This window comes from Kryptolebias marmoratus, linkage group LG5 (assembly GCF_001649575.2).
Source record: "Kryptolebias marmoratus isolate JLee-2015 linkage group LG5, ASM164957v2, whole genome shotgun sequence".
In the NCBI taxonomy this organism is placed as follows: Eukaryota; Metazoa; Chordata; class Actinopteri; order Cyprinodontiformes; family Rivulidae; genus Kryptolebias; species Kryptolebias marmoratus.
The window spans coordinates 3136010-3159810 of NC_051434.1; the positions used below are offsets into that span (position 1 = coordinate 3136010).

A 23801-nucleotide genomic window follows, 5' to 3' on the forward strand; every position below is an offset into this window, starting at 1 on the left:
CTATATATATATTTTGTATTTCCAGAGATGATCAGTATATTGTATTGCTTCCCTTTTGTCATTATTGTCTCTTTCTTGAAACAATCTGCTGAGAGAGTTTCCATCTGAAGAGTTTCAGGTTTTACTTGTGTCAGTAGCCTAAGTGCTGAGAAAGAAACATTGTTTTCACGCTGTCAACGCTATTCACAGTTAAGAATGGCTTTAACTTTAACTAAAGAAAATGTCTAAAAACTTGAACAAGATCATACAAACACTTCGCAAAAAAAGTAAAATGCAACTTTACAACACATGTCATTGTTCTGTTATGGATCCTGTAACAGTACACACATTTCTATAAGTAAGAGGCTGATGTTTTTTGTTTGTTTTTTTTCAGTTGAACTTATCGTTTGCCAAGTAAAAACATTGGAGATCACCAGTAAAGACCACATGTAACTCACTTTGCCAGCACTAAGGCTACTGACCATGTTTCACAGGCAGGCATGTCGCCATTTTCGCCCCAAGTAACAGATGTAAAAACTCAGAAACAAAATGACATTAAGAATACCTATAAACATCACCACCAAAATAAATATATTGATATAAATTCTATCACCTACAGATATACACTAGTTAGAACATTAAAAAACACAGAATATTAGGCTACGTTGGTTATGTTTGAAAAGTAAAACATCTATGCATTTCCTACAAGGAAATGCGGACAAGATAGTTTTGGAAGAAAGATGAGAGTAATGTAAAATACTTGAGAAAAAGGGACCAACTAAAGCAAAAAAAGAAGTAAACAAGACAAAAATGAAGAGAAATAACATAGAAATACAGGGAGCCTCAAATAACTCTACAACCAGACAAGAACATAATCAATTTTGGAACAATTACATTAAAACAGAGTAAAAAAGAAGTGTTACACTGTCTATAAAACTGATATTCACACTAATTTGTAAATTATTTTTGGACAAAAGTGTGACCTAAATTTGCCCATTTGTAACTATAAAATGAAGGACACAATCCAGATGGAAGAACAACAACACTAACAAAAAAGGAAAAAAAAAAATCACGTTTTTTAGAAAATAAATATTAATGTGCCCTTGAGCAAGGCACATTATCCCAAGCTGTTTGAGGGCAGCTGCTCATAAACTATCAGAACATGCATGGTCAGAGAACTGTCCCTGCAGAAAATGATTACAAACACAGAAATGAAGGTAATAAAAAATGAACTTGTACATCATCAACCTCCCACTTGTTGTGCACATGCTGTCCACATGACACCACTGACTTTGAAGCAAGAGAAAGGAAAATAAAATATTAAAAAAATACAAAAATGATAACAAATTTCAAAATGTATAAATACCCTGCAATAACCATTACGATCATAGAAACACCATCAACATAATATCAATACTCAAAGTGTTACAATCTTTTGTAACCTAGAGATGACAATCACTCATAATGAAGAGACAACTCAAAGTTTACCATTTACAGACATTATGTGCTTTAATTTTTAGAAAATGGGTTGATAATATAGCTCATAATACATTTATTATTCTAGTTTGTGAAACAGTATATAGTTATAGCTAATAAAGAGACAAAGGGAAGGGAAACAGGAGCTTGTGCTCTTTTCTCTCTACCCCTTTTCTCCATCTCTTCAGCATCCGGTGTTTGGTTAAATTTGTTTCGTAAAAGATGTTCAGCTTTTTAATTAATCAGTTTAATAATCCGATATTAAGAACACATTGAATACCTTACACAGTATGATATGTAGATCATACTTTGCAGACTTTCCTTGTTGAAAACATTTTAAAAACACCCTGAAAAATATACTTCACCAAGAATTTGATTGGTTAGATTTTCTCAATTGTGTTATTTTGAAAAGTTTTGATTAGTAAAGTTGATTTTTCTTATGAATCAATAGATGGTGTTATTTGTTTAACTGTTGACTAAAATTCCACCCCCTGAGAGTAAACTGATTTAACCCCCACCCTTTTGTTTGCTTTTTCAGCCCTTAGCCAGAGCACTCAACAGATTCTGCCTTTGAGCCTTCAGTACCTTGTACTGTCATAAGCAGTCATAAACAAACCCAAATCATTTTTAGGCAATTAAATGTCACACAAAGCGCCTAACAGAGCCTTTTTAAAAGTACTTCCATTGACTCTGAAGCTTCCTGATGACACATAATGACCATAATTTGTGAGCAGGGAGCTAAATGTGGTGCTGCCCATTTTGTGCTGCCATTAATTTTCACTGCTTTTAGTAAAACCAATTCTGGTTGTTCCTGAACCTAAAAAAAGATTATATATATATATATCATATTCAAACTTTAACTGTTCAGTCTTTATTCATATACTGATAGAACAACAAGACTTTAAAAGAAATGTTGTCACTGAATATATTCAAACCTTCTGAAATTGATTTTACAGTTTGGCCATTTGTCCTTCTATCTATCTATCTATCTATCTATCTATCTATCTATCTATCTATCTATCTATCTATCTATCTATCTATCTATCTATCTATCTATCTATCTATCCATCCCTCCGTTCTTGTTACCTTTTCCATGGTCAGGCTGCAAAACAGGTCTCAAAGACAAAGCTCTTCCTATCAACACTCTTTTAGCTCCTTCTGGGAATCCCAAGCACAGACTGTACTGTATATATTATAGAGCAAATGTCCGATGTTCTGCCAAACTGTTGTTCTCTACATGTGACCTATCCATCCTATTCAAATGTCCAAACCACCTCAGCTGACTCTTTTTGATGCAGGAGAGCAGCAAATCTACTCCAGGTTCCTCCTAGATGACTGAACTCTTCACTCTCTCTCTCTCAAAGACTGAGCTCAGCCAACCCATTTAAGAAACTTCTTTCAGTCACTTGTATCCAGGGTCTTGTTTGGTCGTAATCTATATCTCATGTCCATGGATGAGGATTGGAACATAGATGTACCAGCAAATTCAGAGTTTTGCCTTTTGGCTCAGCTTCTTTCACAACACACCAGAGCAATGACCTTATTCCTGTAGAAAAAAAGCCCCGACCCATCAGTTCATCTCTGGCTCTGTTCTGCTATCAAGAGACTTTAAAATACAATAATAGATCCACTTAAGGCAAAGACTCATCTCCAATCTGGATGGAGCATTCACCTTTTCAGGTTTTCCAGTTTAGTATTGGTGTTGGCTATGTATCAAATCTTTAATAATTGTCTGAAATGCAGTTAGTAAACTGAAATGCAAAACACTTTTTCAAGGCAGAATTTTTTCAAAATTTTCTGTACTATCAATTTTATCACACATTTAAACAAAACCTCTAAGAATTTTATAACAGATTAAGTTCTTTGTTTAAATCTGCATCAGGGTACAGCATATGAAGACATTTGGGTCTCTTATCTCAAAAACTGTACCAAATGCCCATTTCTCACTGCAGTTATCTCTATCACTGAATAATAAATGGAGGCAAAATGTTACCATGTGTGTCATTAGGTTAGATATGGCTGAGGTGCCACTCTATGGACCAGAGGTTAAGTAGCTATTTGATCTTGATTTGGTCGCTGAACCGTTTTTCCTTGGTACTTATGTGTGGCATTTAGTTCCCTTTAAGAAATATGTCACACAAGTCCAGCTTCTTTTATCTTGCAAAATTCATTTTTTATTACTTGTGATGTTAAAAGGTGTTAAAGAGTCAGAGATTACTTAGAAGTGGAATTGATGGTTTGCAGTACAAAACTCTTAGCTTTGTAAGACTCTGTGTTACAAACAGATTTAATCCAGGTTTTAATAAGAAAAATGTTTCAGTTAGAACCCTATCAAACAGAAATTTGTTATTTTATCAAAAAAAAGACCAAACCTAACAAACTTTGACTGCACCATTGGACAAGGTATTTAAAGTATTTTAAGGCAGTTACCATGTGAACACAACATCAGGGGTTTTATGACTATATTGGTTGTATATAAGAGAGCTAGATAACCCAGGCTCACTGACAGAATCTCTACTGTTGAAGTGTCACCCACATATTTGAAACCCTACCTGATTTTTCCAGGAATTTTCTCTTTACTTTCGAGCCCTTCTCTGTGAAGTTCAGTTTAAACTGGCGTAGTTTTCCTGTTGAGTGTATCGGAGTTGCTATCCCTGTCCCTTTTGGCTGTCAGTCGGTCCAGGGTTCCAACATTGCCCCTGTCCCTCTCCATGGTAGTTGTAGAGATTGGGGCTGATTGGACTGGTGCAGCAGCAGATGTGGAGGTATTCAGTGGTGCTGCATTCTGGGCTGCAGCTGCTGCCGCTGCCAAGTTGGACTTCGAGTGAGATGGGAGCGTACCGCTGCTTATCACCGCGCCTGCCCCTGCTACCCCGCCGCTGCCACTGGAATCTTTCGGGAAGTAGTTGTGGAGCTGGTAGAGTGTGGCACGGTCTACGGTGCCATAGAGAGGTGGGGCACCTCCTCCAAGGCTCCCCAGTTTGGAGTCCCTTGACAGGGTGTACATGGAGATGTCACCACCCCCTCCACTCCCACCACTGCTGCTGTGGTGCGGGTTGGGCAGCGTGGCCACGGAGAACGGTGGAGCAGATGGAGGCAGGGTGAAGGTCTTGGAAGCTCCAACAGGTGAGGTCTCCTGCGAATGAGGCGGGTCAGTGGAGCGGGAGCTGGAGCGGGAGCGCCGTCTGAAACGATAGCTGGGAAGACGCAGCATGGCGTGAGTGGTGCTCTTGAAGAGGTCAGTGCGAGAGCGGCAGCGCAGCTCTTTGTTTTTTTCAATGTAGATGTTAACAGCAAGGACTCCAACCATCTCAGCCAGGATGAAGGACAAACCACCAAAGTAGAATGACCAGCCGTAGGAGTAGTGCCACTTTTTATCTTCATCTTTCTTTGGGGAAATGTCACTGAGTGCTGCGGAGATGTACACAATCACCCCGATGATGTTGCTGAGGCCTAGAAAAATATACAACACTTCATGAAACTGTCCTGAGGGACAAAACAACAGAAGTACTGACAGGTAGTCATAATAAGAAAAGAACTTATAAATTTTTTGGCTACATGGGAAAAACTGAAGAATGTTTCAGTTTATTTCAAAAGCTGAACAAGGTTGGAAGTTTAAAATGGCAAAATTGTCCAAGATTGAAGGACTGAAGCTTGTACTGAGTTGTAAGCATTTTATACTTTTAGGCCCTTTGTATGTATTTTAACAAAGATTTAATAGATTATGGATTCATCACACACTTTCCTAATTGCTATTACCTTATCAGGTCTGAGGAGGGGATGCAGCAGGCTTGCAAACCCTTCAGTGGGAGACCTGATTAGAGTAATTCATCTATTTATTTAACCCTTGCACAGTGGTCCTGCCCCTTTTTGGTTTGAGAATATACTCATGTACACAGTAGCTTAATATAGTTCTCCAAACTACAATTGTAAATACTGAAGTGAAAGCTGCAATATAGTTGCATTTTACCTGCAGCTACAAAGAGAATCCCTCCACCAAGAATGATGTTTCTTTTACTCTTGTTGAAGCTGCTGGAAGCAACACATACTCCACCCAGCAGGAGCAATATGGCACTGAGGATGGGGAAGATGCTGGAAGCTCTCACCACACCTGCAGATGACAGCAGACACATCATCATTTTCTTTTACATCTTTTATATTGAGTTATTACATTTTATTTATTTTTTATTAGGTTCAAAATACAATTTGAAACTGCAATGTTGCTTCAATGTTACCAGGAAGTGTTACCAAGAATATGACACTACAGTTTGCACAGTAGCCACCTTGGTAAATTTACTCATTCTTCAGTCTCTTGAATAACTTTCTCAATAATATGGAATTAAATTTTTCAAACAATCTAACTATAGTTATAAAATGTTGTATATAAATGTCCTCACTAATACAACAGATCCCTCTGAGAACACCTTGAAATTGTTAACAACAGCAAAAAGACGCTACAGAGAATTAAAATGCTAAAAAGCTCAACATAAGGTGATTTTTTTTTGTCTGTAAAGAAAACAATGCCTGCACATTTTCAAGGTGACTTTTCAAGCTGTTTTAATTTTTGTTTACCTCTGGAAAATACATATTGCTGATTCACAACTTCTGTCAGACACTGATCACAAATTAGACTTTTTATTTGTTTATTACAGAACATCTGTTTCACCTCACCAGCACTATGTTTTAGCAGTTTTGACAGTAATAATAACTTGTTTTAATGAGAAGCAAATTTTAATCTAAATTTTGTTTAAATGCTTAACTTATTCATTCATTAATTTAAAAAGTAAAAAAAAAAAGATTTCTTTGGGTTTTGGGCTTTTGAATGTAATATGGATTGAATGAACAAATAAAGTATGCAATTTTTAAGCTGTAGAAATTTATTTTGATTTTTTTGTACTTTTTGACCAGTATTTGACCAGTACGGTGAAAGGTTTGTCTGAAATAAATTATTATCATCATCATCATCATCATCATGATATTGGTGCTAAATCAACAACTCAAAAAGTGAATAAATGAGAAATAAATCAGCATAAGCCATTTATAAGCATTTTCTGTCTTTTACAATTGTGACACTAAATATACCCTATCAGAGTGATTGAAGGTTAAATAATAAAAAAAGAATAAATAATGTCAACAAATTTAAAGAATTGTGCAGCTAATGATAAATGCTTTGTGTTTTAGTGTTGTTAACCGAGACAGACATGGAGCTTCACAATAACATCACAGCCTCTGTCACACAAAATATATATTTTATCTAACACACATGGAGCAAATACTTTGGAAAGTAAAAGCTTGAGAACTGTTTGAAAAGATCCTATGTGATCACAATAGAAGCAGGATGTTAAAACTGAATCTTAGGCTGAAAATAATCCATTAGTCAAGGCTGTTCTTTCAATCCATCTGTGGCAAAAAAAAGCTTTCTGTACACCCCCAGACTCCCAACCTCATGCACCTGGGCATTCATACACATGCACAGACACACACTTACACACACCTTCAGCAACACTTTGCTTGAATCTGACAACCGTGCATTGATGTCCGCCCACCAGCCCCTTCTGTCCTTTCTGTATCTGCGTGTGATGGAGACCGCTGTGTGGATGTGTGTGCTGTTTGCCGAGCCGTGAGTGTGTTTGCCAGTGAGCTGTTATCTAATGTCTCTATAGTGCTTTGTGTGAATTTGGTTGTGCGTTTTTTTTTTTGTGAGGTGTGAGCGTTACTCACGTAGCAGATACTCTGCAGCATCTTGGTCATAGTCTGCGTCCTCTGGGAAATGATTGATCTGGGAGCACACACCTCGCTTCAAGCCTGAAAACAAGACAGAAAAGAAATGTGGAGGACAAAAGGTTGAGGAAGGACACAGGGATAAAAGATACAAGAAAAAAACAACCAAGTCTTTTCCCTATTGCTTTAAATGCTGCCATTTTGTTGAAAACTATAACATCACTGAAATAAAGAATACACCAGGTGTCCTTAGCTGAGGTACAAGAAAAAAAACTTCAGTTATGGACCTGACTAAAACTTATTTTATTTTACTTCAGTTTACTTTTTGTTAATGTGCCCTTTGGATTTCAACACAAACACTCAAAGCTTGGAAATACAGTGTTTTATTAATTCATTATCAGATGCTTAGCTTCTCATATTCTTTGTTATATTATATAAAATTATTTTCAAAAAACTTATTTTTTAAATGTTTAAAGTAATGAAAAGACACAATGTGTTGTGTTTGCTGTCAAATGGAACACCTGATTTTTCTGACTGAATCTACCAGACCCAAATCTGGCAGTTCAAACACTCACAGTAGCTTTATTTCCCCATTGATTTGCAGCCGTTATCTCACATAAATACACATCTATGCCCACCTCCACACACTCACTTTGTTATTGATCAGCAATTTCAGTCACTGTCAGTCAGGCATGACAGACAGCTGAAGACATGTCAATGGAAAGGATTAGAAAACTATGCTGTTGTAGTGGAATAAAGACTTCTAATCAATATTTAGATTGTAGAAAATTATATTGTACTAAATTTACAATCTGAAGCACATTTTGTTCATGAACTGTTTACAATAAGGTGGTGAGAGCTTAAAAGCTTTAAATTTTTTACATTGACAATTACATATTTTATATGATTCTCCCTGAAATATCCCATCCTGGTGACAACAACAGAGAAAACTGCTATGAAATTCCTACTAATATATCAAACTAAATAAATCTTTGCTTGGTTTAGGAAAAAAATAAAGATTCAGCTAAAGTATTTATAATAAATTTAGTCTAATTTTTCATAAAATGTGTTTCAGACTTATTTATTTTATTTAATTTATTTAGGATTCAGAGCTAGATGTACAAATGACTAATGCAACGTGTAGTTCTTTGTGTAGCAGACATGCTGTATTCCATAAATGCAGGCTTTACTGAAGAGGGTGAAAATACTCCTACTTCATAATATCACAGCAACAACCTGCCTGCTTTTTATGTTAGTTAGACTTTACAGGAACCCCAACTAAACAGCTACTGTAACAAAAATATAAAAACTTAAATTTCTTAGACATATACTGGACATAAGTGCATAATTACAAATGTATGTATTTCACTGGTTGTTTTAGGTGCGACTTGGCTCAGTGGCTAAGGAGGTCCTCCTCTAATCGGAGGTCTGGGGGTTTGATCCCCAGCTCCTGCAGCACTCTAATGTGTCTTTAGGCAAAACACTGAAACCCTTAGTGCCCCTGACATGCCTATCAGTGTATGAATGAAATATATTTTAAAAACTGCTCTATATAAAGTGTGAAATATATATTAGAAAGCAATGAATGAGTGTGTGTGGATGAGAAACCTTGTAAAGCACTTAGTAGAACCTGGAGAGGTTATAAAGGTGCTACATAAGTGTGGACCACTTAGCATTCCTGGCAAGACAAATATAGAAAGTAAAAAATGCAAATAATTTCTTTCATTTCAAATATGTTTACTACTTCAGCACCACGGACAGCAGCACAAATCTATTGATATGCAGGAGACTGAAGCTGCTGATTATTGATCATTAATTCTTATTAGCAAAAACCCTTTCAGTCAGACAAATTGGATAAACATAGTAACTCCTCTGGCTTTCACTTTTCATTCAGACTGTAGGCCAGGAATTGTAGGATAATAAGAGGCATTGTTTACTCAAAAAACTCAGCATTCAATCAACTATAAAATGTATTATAAATGTACATAAAAAAATAATTGTCTTTAGACAGATCTTGTCATTTTTATTATCTGAAAGCTCAAAATATGATAACAACAATATGATTCAGAGGCAGCTAATTCTTTCATTCTAACAAAAACTATTAATAAGTAGAAAAAAATGTCAAACAGAATTAGAGCAATGTATCACTGCTTGTGTATGTGACATGTGGTTGTGTTTGTAAGTTAGAGAACACCTATTTCTGTCTGGTCTGATTACACTGATGAGGACGCTGACCTCCACGAGACACGAGAAAGCACATTCACTCATCACACAGACCGTTCTTTCAGAGTACTAAACACACACAGACACTAACACACACACTTCCACCAGCTGTACCTTCCAGGCAGCAAATCCTCCAGAGGCCGGAGTGGGTGAGAGCGCCGGGGTCTTTCTTGTCCTTGTTGTTGGAGTCCTCCTGGGAAGAGTTGGCTGTGCTGTTGCAGATGAAGGCGCGGGCGTAAAGCCAGTAATCGGTACCGATGGCCACCGTCATGAGAGCGAAAGCTGCAAACGCCCCCATGGTGGTCAGCAGCACCTGGATGCCTCGTTCACACCAAACCAGGGCTGGGCGTGGAAGGAAACTAATTTCTGAGAAACAGCAAAGAACAAAAACAACGTGTTTGTCTGACCAGAGCACACAGTTATTCCAAGAGACTGTAAATAAAATATCTTAATATTTTTCTGCTTTATATTCTTCTGAAAACCTTCAACACATCATCTGAATGTTGAAGTGGTTTTGTCATCCCTTCTTCTTGTCACCAAAACACTTCATGATAACTGTTCATTTATTAAAGCCCATCCTGTGAAAAACTAAATCTTGTGAAACATCCCAAATAAGTTGTTCTGAAGAACATTATGTAACACATGACCTTTGGTGAAGACCAGCAGGAGTTCTGTCAGTACTACCAGCACCATTATCTGCCCACATGATTGTCTGTTCTGATTATTTCTCCCATGATTCTTTGCTGTGATTTTCTTAGTTAGCACTGGGTTTTAGGTGAGCAGGTTTGGTTTAATTCTAATTCTAACTAATTTCAGGGTTCAGATTTATTTTTATTTCATTCACAGTATATTAATTAAAAATATCCTAAATAAATGAATATCTGTGAAAATAAAAAGCCTAACAATCCTTAAAGGAATGCATATTGCCCATCACTTCTCATGACAGAGTTTTAACTTAAGATGGCCACCATAGCCATATCTTACAACATGTACTAATGCTTGTCATATGTGCTGAGGATGGTTCTCAGTTACCACCACATAAACTTTTCCTATGTGTAATTCTGAGTAAGTTTCAGACTTTTTTTTGTTTCATTAACTAAGGTGGCCATCTTGATTTAGATTGATTCCAAATATCAATCATTTGTAGATGTGCATGTAGTGATAACTTTTTGAACGTTTCATCAGAATCTATCAGGTGGTCTTTAAGGTAATTTGCGAACAGACAGTATTGACTGCAACAGTTAACGCTATCATTTTAAGCCAATATGTTGCACAGTGGATAGTGCTCAACATGTGTATAACTAATTAATTTACAGCAATTTCTGTGATTGTTAAGGTTGTATTGCTGTGGTGGCCATCTTGAATTGCACTACCTGCAAAAGTTAATTAGAAGTAAATGTACAATAAATGTAATAATTATTTCTAAGAGTTTTATATAAAATTATCAAGTGGTTTATGAGATATTTTGATAATGGTACAAACAAACACATGCAAGCTCACACATATAGACACAGGTAAAAGCTTTGCCTTTGGAAATAAATACCAAGCCTCAAAAAGAGCCTGCAACTCTTTCTTCATTTTGCTACAGACTGTGAATTGAACTGTCAAAATATTTATGCTTTAATAGAACTTCTGTCCCTCGTGGGTTCACTGCAGGTGCTGGTGGGGTTAGCTCTTTTCATTGCATCCTGCATGAACACACTTGAGCAGTTTTTAATCAAAACACATCAAACATGGCCGAAAAAGGTGAATAAATGTTGGCAGGAGACAGCCAGCTAAAAACAAAATGCCAAACCTGCAGCTTAAACAAAATATAAAACTGCTAACAAGGTTGCAGGAGAACTCCAAATGGACTTAAATTATTTGAAAATGTAAATTGCTTTTAGTTTATAATTTCATTTTCAAAACAGAGTTCATAAGTTAATTTATTGATTGAGCAGAACTCCTTGAATTTTGACCTGTAAGCCAACATATGACTGGTTTTATCCCTGTTAATTTATTTGTTTATTCTTTTTTTATTACTATTATTTTTTTCTGCATACACATATCTAAAGGAATTTTCTATACATTACTGTGTAAATGTTAAGTATGAGTATGTGTGTGTTTTGCATAAATATTCAGAATCTACACTGAAATCAACATTAGGGAAAATAATAGTAAAAAAATTAATTGAATTCAAGGTTAAGAATAAGACAACTAGGGACATTTTGTGTCTCAGAAATACACGAGGGGAAGTAAAAAAGGTAACGAAATATAAAAAAATATAGTGATGAGAGGAGCAGCTGATGATGAAGGTCAGAGTAAATATTCTTAGAAGAAAAGGGGAACAGGAGAGAGAAGAACATTTGAAGTCTAAGCTGGACACTGAGACACAACAAGAAAAAAAAGCAACACATTTGTTTTGCTCCAGGAAACATAAATGAAAGTAGAAATGGCAGGGGAGGACTCTGCATCTGTAGGACTCCATTTAACCATTTAGCTGCTCAGAATGATTTCAGCCATTTTAGCAGAAAAAAGAAAACTTCCATTTTCTCATAGACCCGAGCAACCATTTCAGATGATTCTAGAAGGTTAATGTAAACAAACCACACAGGAAATATTGATCCCACAGATGGCTTTTGTATTATTTGGGTTCCTTCAGTGGCCCCTGTTGGTTGTTTTCTTGGTAACCCAACAGCAACAGCAATCCTGAAACAACAAGCTGCTGGTTCTGCGATCAGAACATGACCCCCCTGACAGAATATGCATCAGATAAATTCAGAAAAAACATACAAAGATGTTACAGCATCAAATAATGAGATAGAATAATTATCTCAAGGACATTTAGTATAAAAAATGACATGTTGGTTTATTTTGTTTGTTACTTTTAACTATTTTAAACATGTTTTCATTCGTGTCATGATGTAGAACAGAGGTTGACTCTCAAATGGTTCATAATGTCTTTCTATTTAACTACCATCTACCATCTTCATAATCAGTTTTATACAAATAAAAAGCATGTCTTGTGCTTTTAGAGATGTTTATTTTTAATCCAACCTGGCAACATGGAAACCTTTTAATATCACTGATTCAGAGTCCATCACACAGGATGAGTCACATTTTTTAATGGTGAACAGAAAGCTCATTAAGGACTCTATAGACCTGTCAGTTTAAATTGAGACACTTATTTTAGGGAAAAAAAATAACTGTTGCTTTACTTTTTACCTGCCAAAATACCTAAAGGTTTGAGATTCTTTTAAGGATGCCAGTGAATGAACTTGTTGATAATTTTCATCTTGAAATAGAAATGTTTGCTTGTATTAATTTTACTTTAAACACATTTTTATAGTATATATGGATCTAAAACCAGATTTCAGGTTGCAACAAACAGAATTAGAAGCACATTGATTAATCAGCAGACAGATTAATCATCAAAGCAATTAATCAACCAAAAAATTGTCAGTCAGCCATGCTTGTGCATACCTAACTAATTACCAAGTAGGAAAGTGAAGATGCAGCAGCAGCTGCTACAACCAGCTTATTGGAGCCCACAATTTATTTTTTAAGGCACAGATGCTCTTCTGTTATTTTTAAATGTACAAGTTATTCTAAGGGTTGTTAAATATATGTTTAAGTTATGACATTATTGGTAAATTTTGCTAAATTAAAAATACAAAATGACAAAAAATGCCCCCTAAGATCTGTGTTGTATAGCCGCCATCAGAAGCTCGATTTCTAAAGATCAACCTCTAAAGAGAAAACTTGTAAAAGTGTTGGTTGAATTTAAATATTAATCATTTGTAGAATTTTTTGATACGGTGTTGAAAGCCTGTAAAAGTCAAAATTATGATGCATTTTGTGAAAACGAGCGGTGACAACCTCTTTCCAGCTGCAATTGATCCTGATTGGCTAACCTTTAGAAATAAGTCAGAGGATTCAACCAACCAAAGCTGCTGCAACTAAAAAGAGATAATCTGTTATGCAGAGACGATGTGCATGTAAAGATGATACAAATTATATTAAACAACAACAACAAAAAACAGATTTAGATTTTGTTTTCTTGACAGTTTTTTGTTCCTGATTTTTTATTTCTTCATCTGTCAGCAGCCTTTCAGCCATTTCTGATTTGAGTATGAACAAATGTTTGTGCCATTCTACATGCCCTCTGAATACAGACATCTGCACTCTGGCACGCTTGGTGTGTGTCTGTGTGTGTCTGTGTGTGTGTGTGTTAAAGGGTGGTTTCCTGTATGACTGTTCATGTGCGCATTTTCATAATTATTTCTGGGTTTACAAAAGCACCCCATGAGAGTCATGTACATGAATTTGAACACATGTGAATCCACATGTGTCTCAGGATGCAGGTCAGAGCACATGAGTGTGTGAGCATCTTACCTGAAGGCATGTTTCTCCCCTTCGTCTCCATCTCCTCTCCCCCCTGCTGTTGCTGTTCTTCGTCTTCGTCAGTGAAGAGCGCTCGGTAGCCCCGGTCCGAGCCGCCTCCATCCACCGTTTATCCTTCGCTTTCTCACCTCTTCTCCTTCCCTTGCTTCTCTGCGACTTCCTCTCTTCTGAGCTCTTCGCACTTCTTCCTTCCTCTACTTTTTCTCTTTTTTTATATTGAGCACTCCTTCGTTTGTTCTCTGCAAGTGGTGATTACTTCACTCAGTGTCCTCTCCTCTCATTGAATTGTCATGGCAGTCATCTTAGCTGCTGAAAGAGGCAAGGAAGATGTGGTGGAAAGGTGGGAGTTAGAAGGGGGTGATGTAGAGAGCAGATAAGAGAGACTGTCAGAGAAGACAAAAAGAAAGGGACAGAAACAAAGGACAGAGAACAGAAAGTAAGAAGTGAGATGAGGAGATGAGATGAGGTGGGTGGATATTAGATTAACAAACAAAACATGAGTCCTGAAACCAAAAGATGCTCCTGCACAAAAGCATCTCTGTATCTAAAACTGAAATATCAAGGAAAAACGATACATACAAATCCAAAACCTGATGCCAGCGGCAAAAAAACACTCCTCTGTCAAAGAAGAGAAGCTGGTTTGCCTCCACAGAGAGACACGGAGAGAGAGAAAGCAAAAAGAAAAGAACAGGCGATGCGAGAGAGCGTGCTCTAGTCCATTGCCATGGCAACAGTGAATTCCAAAGTCTATGGTGAAGCTGGCAAGTGTGCATGTATGCATGTGTTGTTTGTGTGTGTGTGTGTGTGTGTGTGTGTGTGTGTGTGTGTTTGTGTTGGGGGAGTAAAAGGATGGATGTAACAGCTGAGAGGATTTTGCTGAGATAAAAAAAAAAAGTGTGTGAATTCCATTAGAGAGAGGAGAGGAGATTGGATATTCTACACACCGATCACCCCAAAACATACAAGTTCATGTCGCGGACATGTATGACAGCACATACAAGATGAGGAATGAACATTCACAGGAGAGATGACAGACTTGTGAGTCATTTCTGCTGCGGTCACAGTGTCTTGGCGTGTTTCATCTGTCCAACTTTCTTCCTGTTGGTGCGATGGCTTAATCACAGGCACTTAGCACAAATTCATGCTCTGAAATGCACAATGTAGGTTTTTCAAAGCTGCAAGATCAAGCAGGGTTTTGACACCGTTCTCAAGGGCATTTCAACAGAACAGCTGACTTACATCCTACACTTCAACATGAGGGAGAAAAATTCCCATCAGCGCTGACATGAGGTCAGGCTTTGTTACCATTTTGTTTCTTATTTTTCTTACAAGCTGTTGCTGAAACCGCAGGGCAAGAAAAATCCACAAGGCGTCTGCAGCTACACGGCATGAAATCTCAAGTTGTTTCAAATAAATCGCACATCTAGACCCTCTCAACACAAATCCCAGCTCTGAAATTATAAAGTCAAGCAATAATACAGGCCTTGTGCTTGCATAGCATCATCTAGGCTGGACTATTGTGATTCTTTATTATCTGGGTGTCCAATAAACTCAATAAAAAGTATTCAGTTGATCCAAAATGTTGCCAGAGGTATCATAAGAGTTAGAAGGAGAGACCACATTTCTCCAATTTTAGCTTTTTGCTTCCTGCAAAATTCAGAATAGAATTTGAAATTATACTTCTAACATACAAAGCTCACAACAACCAAGCTCTTTCTTCTAATGAGGATCTTACTGTTCTGTATTTTCCTAATAGAACACTTTGCTCTCAGACTGCAGGTTTATTTATGGTTCCCAGAGTTTCTAAAAGTAGAACAGGAAGCAGAGCTTTCTGTTATCAGGCTCCTCTTTTGTGGAACCAACTTCTAGTTTCTGTTTGTGAGGCTGACACCCAGTTTACTTTTAAGACCGGGCTTAAGAATTTCCTTTTTGATAAATCCTATAGTTGGGGTTGGTTTTGGTTTCCTGAGCTCTCCTTTAGTTATGCTGCTCAGAATGCTGGAGGACAAACTGACCACATTTCTTCACTCTGCTGCTGTCTTTACAGTCTTTACTCTCCATGTTTATGTATTCATTTATTGCTGTCATTAACCTGTGTTTCTCTTTGTTTTTCTTCTTATAAAAACACCTGAACCAGTCATTCTGTGATTGTCTGTCTCTTTCCTGTCCTCTCAAATCCCAGCTGGCTGAGGCAGAAGGCATCCATCCTGAGCCTGGTTCTGGTTCTGGTTTCTTCCTTTTAAAAGAAAAATGTTCCTTTCTACTGTCCCAACATGCTGCTCATGGAGGATTGTACAAATGTAAAATCTGACACAATTCGCTGGCCTCTTTAGGTAGATAGTTTTACTAACTGGGAATAATAAGAATTGAATTGCCTGTGACTGAATTTGAATCTGGATCTGAATTGGGTTGATGGTTTAGATTTGTTTTCTCTTTTGCATAGTGCCCAGAGATGTCTTTTGCTGTAAAAAGGCACTATATAGACTGAAGTTGTGACTGCGTCAAAATATTTCCCAAACTTTAACCATGCCAGCTGCAAAGCTAAGATAAATGTAATATCTGAGCACATGCATATGACAAAAGATTATATTAACACTTTACACTTTAAGCTACAAATTTACCATAAACCAGTAAAAATATAAACAAAACCTTTATTATTACTGAAAAGTGTTTTTGCATTGTCTAAATGAAAAGATGTATTGTTGGTAAAATCTGATTATTTCCAGACAGTCGATCCTGAAGCTGACATCTGAGGCTGACGTTCCCACATAAATCATTTATTGTTTGTGGGGATACATTTTAAGGAATCAAATTTTAATCTGTCTACTTTTGACTTTTAAAATTCACACAGGTTTAAACATAAATTGTGACCACTGAAAAAAAAACTAAATACACTTTCAGAAAATTTAAATATTGAAGCATTCAACAAACACAGAGGACAATGCTTGTGACCCAAGAATACAAAAAAAGCCCCAGGAAAATTGCACAAATTCACATAACAAACATTTTGACAAATAAAAAATAAGACTGAATTAAACATATTTATGTAATTTAAGATGATCAAATCAGACAGAAAAAAGTTCAAAACCAACCAAAATGACTTCACAGTCAGAGAGAGTTTTTAACCCTGAAAACATTTCACATTACTTTTGCTTTTTGCATCTGTTGAAGGTTTCTACAGAAGACAGTTTTGAGAGTTTTGGATGTGAAACAATCTGAGTGTTGTGTTTGCCCATCTAGTGTCCATCAGAGGAACTACATAAAAGCCTTTAAGTGCTGCATTTAGCATCTTGATCGGAGAATTTTGAGGCTCACGCACAGAAATCACGAGAGGTCTGCAATCAGTGACAACAGACAGACACAAACAGGAAGTCAGACATTGTTATTTAGCATTCAAAACTGTGATAATAAAAGTGTTTTGAGCTGCCAGAGTGGAGGGCAGGGCTCTCCTGAAGCACATCAGGAAACAAACAGGCTCTAAGGGCTCGCTGGTGGTGCAAACAGAGTATCTAAACGAATCAGACAAGATGTCTGACGACTTCAGAAATTACACCGATTCTGCTAAATCACCAAAACATGAAAAAAAACCCTGTTAATTTAAAAGCAACAGAGTGAACAGAATAGAGGAAGTTTATTTAGTAAAGTTACTGTTGATATCAAACATCTTCTTTCAGTGAAATGTAAAGATTTTATGGTTGTCTGGTGTCTGTTTTACCAGTCAGTATCAAACTTTATTGGATTTTCTTCACTGTAAAATCCAAAATATAATTTCAACTAAAAATAATTCAAACAGAAACCTCCTGTGCAGATCTCTATATTCGTTTGACGTTTGTTGGTTTGAAAACTGAACAAACTAAATACCTAAACGTTTGACTGAAATTTAACTAAAATAAACAAAGAAAACAAACACTGCTCTCTGCTTAAATGTCTGTTTCATAATAAGAGCTTTCAGAAAACCAAACTTCATTTTCTGATTTGTCTTCCCTTGTTTCTGGAAGATCCTGATTGGAGACAAGAAGTTGGTCAAACCTAATGTCCTCTTGACAATCAGGTGACGGATTATACACACGGAGGGGGAGCCATGATAAGTGTGTGTCTGCAGGGGGTTGGTGATTGCTCAGTGGGTGCTGAAGCACTGCAAAATATGTCAAATCTGAATAGAAGATTATTTTCTGCACAGTCTTGTTTTACAAACATTAGTTTCCATTTTCTGAAAAAAGAGATTAAGAGAAACCAATCTGACTAATAACTGAGTGAACTGATTGATAACATGTGATTTGTCACACAGTGTCCAAATTCAAATTACAGCTATAAATAATTTCTCAATGGGACCAGTGAGGGTTGGCAAACATAAAACTGAAAACAAAAACAACAACAAGAAAAAGAACCTGATTAAATAGTGTGTTGATTTTTGAAGAATTTACTGTGAGTCATTATTGGTGATTTCAGAAACCAAACCTGAGGGAAGCTGTCAAAAAAGAAGCAAAACACAAGTTTATGTTGGAAAGTATTTTCAAATGGAATTATTTAGAGTTAAAAAAAACCCTGAACAATAAAAACCTCAGAAATGAAGAAGAATGTGACTATCTGAAAGTTCGACGGAGGCACAGAGGGAAAATAAAGTCTGGGAGGGGGGATAGTATGAAAAAAACTGACTTTACAGGTTTAATAAGGAACACAGAGTGTCCTGAAAGTCTGAGCAAAGAAGACATTTGTGTGAGTGTGTGAGTGGTTCAGGGACATGTCTGACTGGATAAGAAATAAAAAACAAAGCATCACATGGAAAAATCAGATTATTATTATTATCTAAGGTAAATATGTTGTGGTCAGGGTGGAAGTGAGTCTTAAATTACAGTTGAGTTTAGTGTTGTTGGTTTTTTTCTTTTTTTATTAAAACAATAAATACAAACAGAAGAGAAAAAATCAATGCCTTGGTGTCACAGACAAACAGCTCTCCTTTGTGGCGACCCTGAAAGCCATTCAGCATAAACTGCTGCTGACATTTAATGCTGCCGATTAAAAAAACAAAACAAAACACTGTTAAAGATTACTGCACAGATTAAAATAGTAAGTTATTACTGCAGGCTATTTGGGTAATGCTTTGTATTATTTCACAGAGTTAGTGATCAGCTGGTGAGACGGGTATGCCAGGGTGCTTTGGGACCTACTGAGGCAGAGCTGTGGATTTCTTTTAAAAGGACCTGTTCAGGGTGTACCCTGCCCCTTTCAGAGTGACGGCTGGAGATAGATACCAGCTCCCCACAACCCAGAGAGGAGAAGCAGGTAAAGAAAATGGATGGATGGATGTTGGAAACTTTCATTAAAATATGCACCACATCACCCCCACTGATCTTATGACCCTTATTATGCTAATTTTAAAGGTCAGTTTAGTGTTCTTAGTATCATCATATTGAACAAATTCCATCTATAATTTAATTCTGTTATTAAATACATATTATTGACCTCGGTGCTTCTACACATCTGATGTTAACTGAGTCATACGGACATATTAGCATCGTTGCATCTTAAATTATTTAAATCTGACACTCCTGCTGCAGCTTCTTTTCATTTGGTAGTCTAAAGTCACTTTAGGGAAAGACTGAATTTGTCCAAATTTGTCCCTGTGAAATGCCTGAAACCCCCCCCTCCAGTGAGAAGAGCGTGTTCCTGCTGTTCACACTCAAAGTGCAGCTGTGAGCTCAGCAGCTCTGTTACATCAGTCTCACTTCCACAAGAACTCAAGTTCTGAGAGGAAGTTTCAAACTTTATAATTAGTGTCAGGCCAGCTATCTGAGATCAGAAAGAAGTAATAAGCTTGTCCAAAATAAAACTGGACCAGAAAAGTGTAGGAGTATCTTTTTGGTCTCAAATCCCCATGTTGCCCGCCCTCGGTTGTGCTGATAAGCCTGTTTCTCAGGTAGCTGTTTGAAAGCAGGACTGAGTGCTATTTCACTGAATCTCTATTAACTTTTAGCACCTTTGAGGTCACTCAGGGCAAACAGCTCCTCTGAAGGAGCTTATCTTCAGCAACGTTCACACAAAAACACTGAGTGCAATCATTTTACAGAGAAAAAGAGTTTCCAATGCTGCTCATTTAATCTCGAATAAACACTTTGATTAATAGATTTATGAAATAAACGATTGAACAGCTACATAAATACAAACCAGTTGACTCTTCAAATGTGTGAATATCACTTAATAGTCTGAAATTGTATAACATCAAGATGATTTAGTGAGCAAATGTCTTATGCAACAACTGAGTCATTCTCTGATAACAATACTGTACACCATATTGTGTTAATGTGGAATTGTTACATAAGTGCTGGTATCAAAACATGCAAATATGTTTTTGAGCTAATCATTTTGTGACTCATTCTGTGATTTATTCTTTCTTTCTTTATTTATTTTTCCTATTAAATTTGAAACACATTTTAGGTCCTCAGAGTTTCTGTCAAATTGCAGGTATTGGAAGATAAATAGCTTTTCTGACCCGGTCTCACAGGGTTCCCTGGGTAATGCAGGGTAAAAGAAGGTAAAAATAAATTAAACTTAAATAACATTATTACCTTTTGCTTAAGGAAGGTTGTCACACTGATGCATTTCTTTCTGTGTAAGCTGTTTAGTTGTGTTAGAAGTGATGTTTTAGCTTTGATTAGGAATATTCTTACCAAAAAATAGTACATTTCTATCAGGCATTTAAATATACAGGAAAATACGCAAGCTTTCAAACAAATGTATTCAAACCTTTTTTACTTTTTTTCTTAATTGGGAATTGTCCTCTTATTTAAATATGAACAAGTTTAAAGACTAAACATGCAAAATAAAAACAAAGCCCCAAATAACTAATACAGTTATTGTCTTTATTTTTCTTTTCATTTCAGTAACAGACATTTTAAATTTGCATTAGAAGCTGCTAATTTATCCTATACTTTTTGAATTATGTACAAAATGTTCTCACAACTATTCAAGTTTCTGCAAATCTGTTAAATCTGTCTGTTCAGCAAATAAGCGGATGAGAGTCTGCACCCAGGCAAATTTTATTGGTTTAAACGTTAACATAACACTGCTGGCAAATAACAATCCTGCAAACCTTCAAGCATGGCAAAAGCAAAAGTTCAGCATTGAAACAACCCCGTTAATTATTGTTACATAACACATACTGAGTGAGTCCAATATAACTGACTCCAGACATAAATTAAATGTCCTCTTCCTTGTCTTCCTGGGTTGTTTGGATACTGAGGAGACAGTAAGAATATTTACACCCAAATCACAGTTTAAATAAATGTCTGCTTTGAAAAAGTGAATGTTTCAAAGTTCAGCTCGGTTTCTCTGCAGCAGTGTCTTCAAACAAACGCTGCTGGTTCAGATGGTTGTGCATGAAGACATAAAAACTTTGAGGTCAGCTACATAAACACATAAAACCTTCTGAGCCGGTGTGTTTTATGCATGTGCTCATAAGCATAGATGTTCAACTTTGCCGGTTCAAAAAAAAAAAAAAAAATCTCTGCAAAAGCTCTTATCAGCACTTAAATAATTTCTTATTCTATTATTATGTAATAAAGAATCATAAACTGTGCTAATGACACTGCAAATAATTTGCTACAATGCTTTTGTTAAGCAGTGCTGCAGCTTGTAAGCATCACATTTTCCCACATAAATCTAAAAATGGCTACAAATGAGGCCTTAATGTACGCTTGTTTGTTGCTACATAAAGTAATCACTAAAGTCACTGTGAAACAAAACAAAACAGACAGGAGCCAAACAAACACACACACACAAAAACATTTTATACTTTTAGAATTTTGTTCGTAGTATTTGCGTTAATTCAGTTAATAAAAAATGTATTTTCAATGTTGGCAAGAAAGCAGAAGCCCTAAACTTTAAAGTCAACATAAATACAAGATAAGGGGTTAGAAAATGGTTCACATAGTTTCAGCCGTTTGATACAGAAAGAAATAAAGGTTGTATCTCACTGGGCTTCAACTGTGGAAGAGTTGGCGACTCAAACTTGACTCATTGCAAGAAAATACTTCATGTTTTTGCTTCAATCTCTGAATTCTGAGTGTTTGTGGATAACAGCCTTGTTGTCACGATTTGAGAAGCCAATTTTTAAAAATCACAGCTTTTTTTTTTGTCACAGCTCACAAAACTTCATTCTAGGGCGTGCACGCACACAATCACTGTGAAGAAACAATCATTGTTTGTTATCACAGCAGTTTTGATTACTCAATTTCTGGGGTGAAGCTATTGGATTGGTTTGACCAAATATTGTGTCAGAAAGTTTGACCCAATGCTTGGTTTGGTGATGAGGCCTGTCGTCCTTCACAGTCCGCCATTTCAAGCAAAAAGTTGACCAAATTTAACACGACTGGACCTCTACTTCAGGATGTAATAAGTAAAGGCAAGATGGTAAAAACTAACTTGTAAGATGTTTAACCTGGTTGGCTTTGTTGATCACTTTAGTTTATACTCAGAGAGTGAGTTTAGTTTCCAAAAAATAACTTTAGTTGGTGCTAGCTAGCTGATTCTAAGAGCTGTTAGCAACAGGTAGCTAAACTTTTACTATCTTGAATTCAACAGATTATTAATTTTAACCCATTTTGTGTAGGAAACTGAATTCATTGTGCTGGGTCAAACTGATAAACCAGCGCTGCTGAGTTAAAACTACCCAGGGTTGGCTTGGTTCAAATTTGACCCAAAGCTGGGTTACAAATAGGACTGTTTTTGACTCAACAGTTTTCAGTGTATGTAATTTCACTGCCCAGCTCTTCACACATCGGCTCTCTTCGTGTCCACCTTGGAAGTCAGCCCCACATTCATTAATTCATCTACTGGGGTAAACTTTTAAAATGAAGATGGGCAGACGTGGACCAGTTTTTAGCAGAGTGGTGTTTAGATTTGGATCCGTTTTCTGTGAGAGGAGAGCTTCCATGCATGCTCTCAAGATGGGTGGGAGACAAAACTGAGAAGGGTTTGAGACAAGTTTGAGACACCTGCCATGACTCTGGCTATTTTAAGAGAAAATCTGCAAAATTCAAAAGCGGCGAGCCTCTACTGATGGCATGAAGAAACTGAGAAGCCAAATGTTGTGACAGTTTGGAGACTCCCTCGTGAATTCTGCTCACCAACTAGTCACCGGCAGCCTCAAGCCAAGTGAGAAACTGCCTTACTGACTATGAAGAGCTGCATTTTGAACTGTTTTTTTTTTTTAACAAACATTTTTTTTTGTATTAACACTACAGAAGTCATCACATTAAACAAAAACCAAGAAAAGTGACCTCAGATTTTCAGTTTGCTCCTTATCTAAGATTGAGTTCTTCAAAGTGCTATTTCTTTTTCTTTTTCTTTTCAGATATTCAGTGTTTGGGTTCTTTGACTGCTTAATAAACCAGGAAGAGTGAGATTCCTAAAAATAAATAAATAAATAAATAAATAAATAAATAAATAAATAAAAATCTGTCAAGTTGGGAAGCACGGTGTCACTCAAATACAAATAATACTTTTTACTTGTGAGTTTATTCTTTCAAAGAAAACCCCTTGAAACAGTTGTGTATGAACTGGAATATGTGTTGTGCCAAAATCTGGAAGCTACTAACACTAACATTCTATATTTTAATATATTTTTGGTACTTAACATCAACAGTCAGCAAGAAGTTGACTCTTGCTAGAGTTCTTCTTTTTTTAATTAAACTGATTCAAAGTAAAAAGCAGTCTTAACTCGGCTTTAAGACATTTTATCTTTACACTTAGACCATAACTACTAAAACTTCAAGTCTTTCACTTTGATTGTACTGTTGGTAATCTCCACAGGAAGAGACAGTCTCTGTTTGTTCATGAAACCTTGTAATGCTCCCACAGAAGTTTTCCCGTTGGAGCTCAAATCCGGAAATGTCTCTGAGTCACGTCTTCAGTTTCATTCCAGAAATGATAGAACATTCATTCCCGAATCGTCCTACTTTGAATACAAATAAATTGAAAAGTCCATCAGCTAGAATCTCTAAAATAAATAGAGATTAGGC

General features: G+C 36.5%; 2 protein-coding genes across 3 annotated transcripts in view; one reads left to right on the forward strand and one right to left on the reverse strand.

The window, feature by feature from the left end:
• LOC108242692 (voltage-dependent calcium channel gamma-6 subunit) overlaps positions 1–5621 on the forward strand; it is a 21990-nt gene extending 16369 nt beyond the window's left edge. The window contains exon 8 of the transcript XR_003039643.2: positions 5485–5621. The gene's annotated coding sequence lies outside the window, so the exon portion shown is untranslated. The remainder of the gene's footprint in view (positions 1–5484) is intronic.
• On the reverse strand, positions 2500–14480 carry LOC108242680 (voltage-dependent calcium channel gamma-4 subunit-like). Of its 2 annotated transcripts, none has more exons than XM_017427678.3 (6): positions 14362–14480; positions 13774–14091; positions 9514–9765; positions 7177–7260; positions 5426–5566; positions 2500–4908 (listed from the first exon to the last, which is right to left on the reverse strand). In XM_017427678.3, the coding sequence occupies exons 2-6, from the start codon at positions 13802–13804 to the stop codon at positions 4064–4066; spliced, it is 1353 nt and encodes a 450-aa protein (XP_017283167.1). In that variant the 5' UTR covers positions 13805–14091; positions 14362–14480; the 3' UTR covers positions 2500–4063. The 2 variants fall into 2 exon arrangements, with proteins under 2 accessions (XP_017283167.1, XP_017283166.1); XM_017427677.2 differs by having other exon boundaries at positions 13774–14165; positions 14362–14467.
• Positions 14481–23801: the final 9321 nt, after the last annotated feature.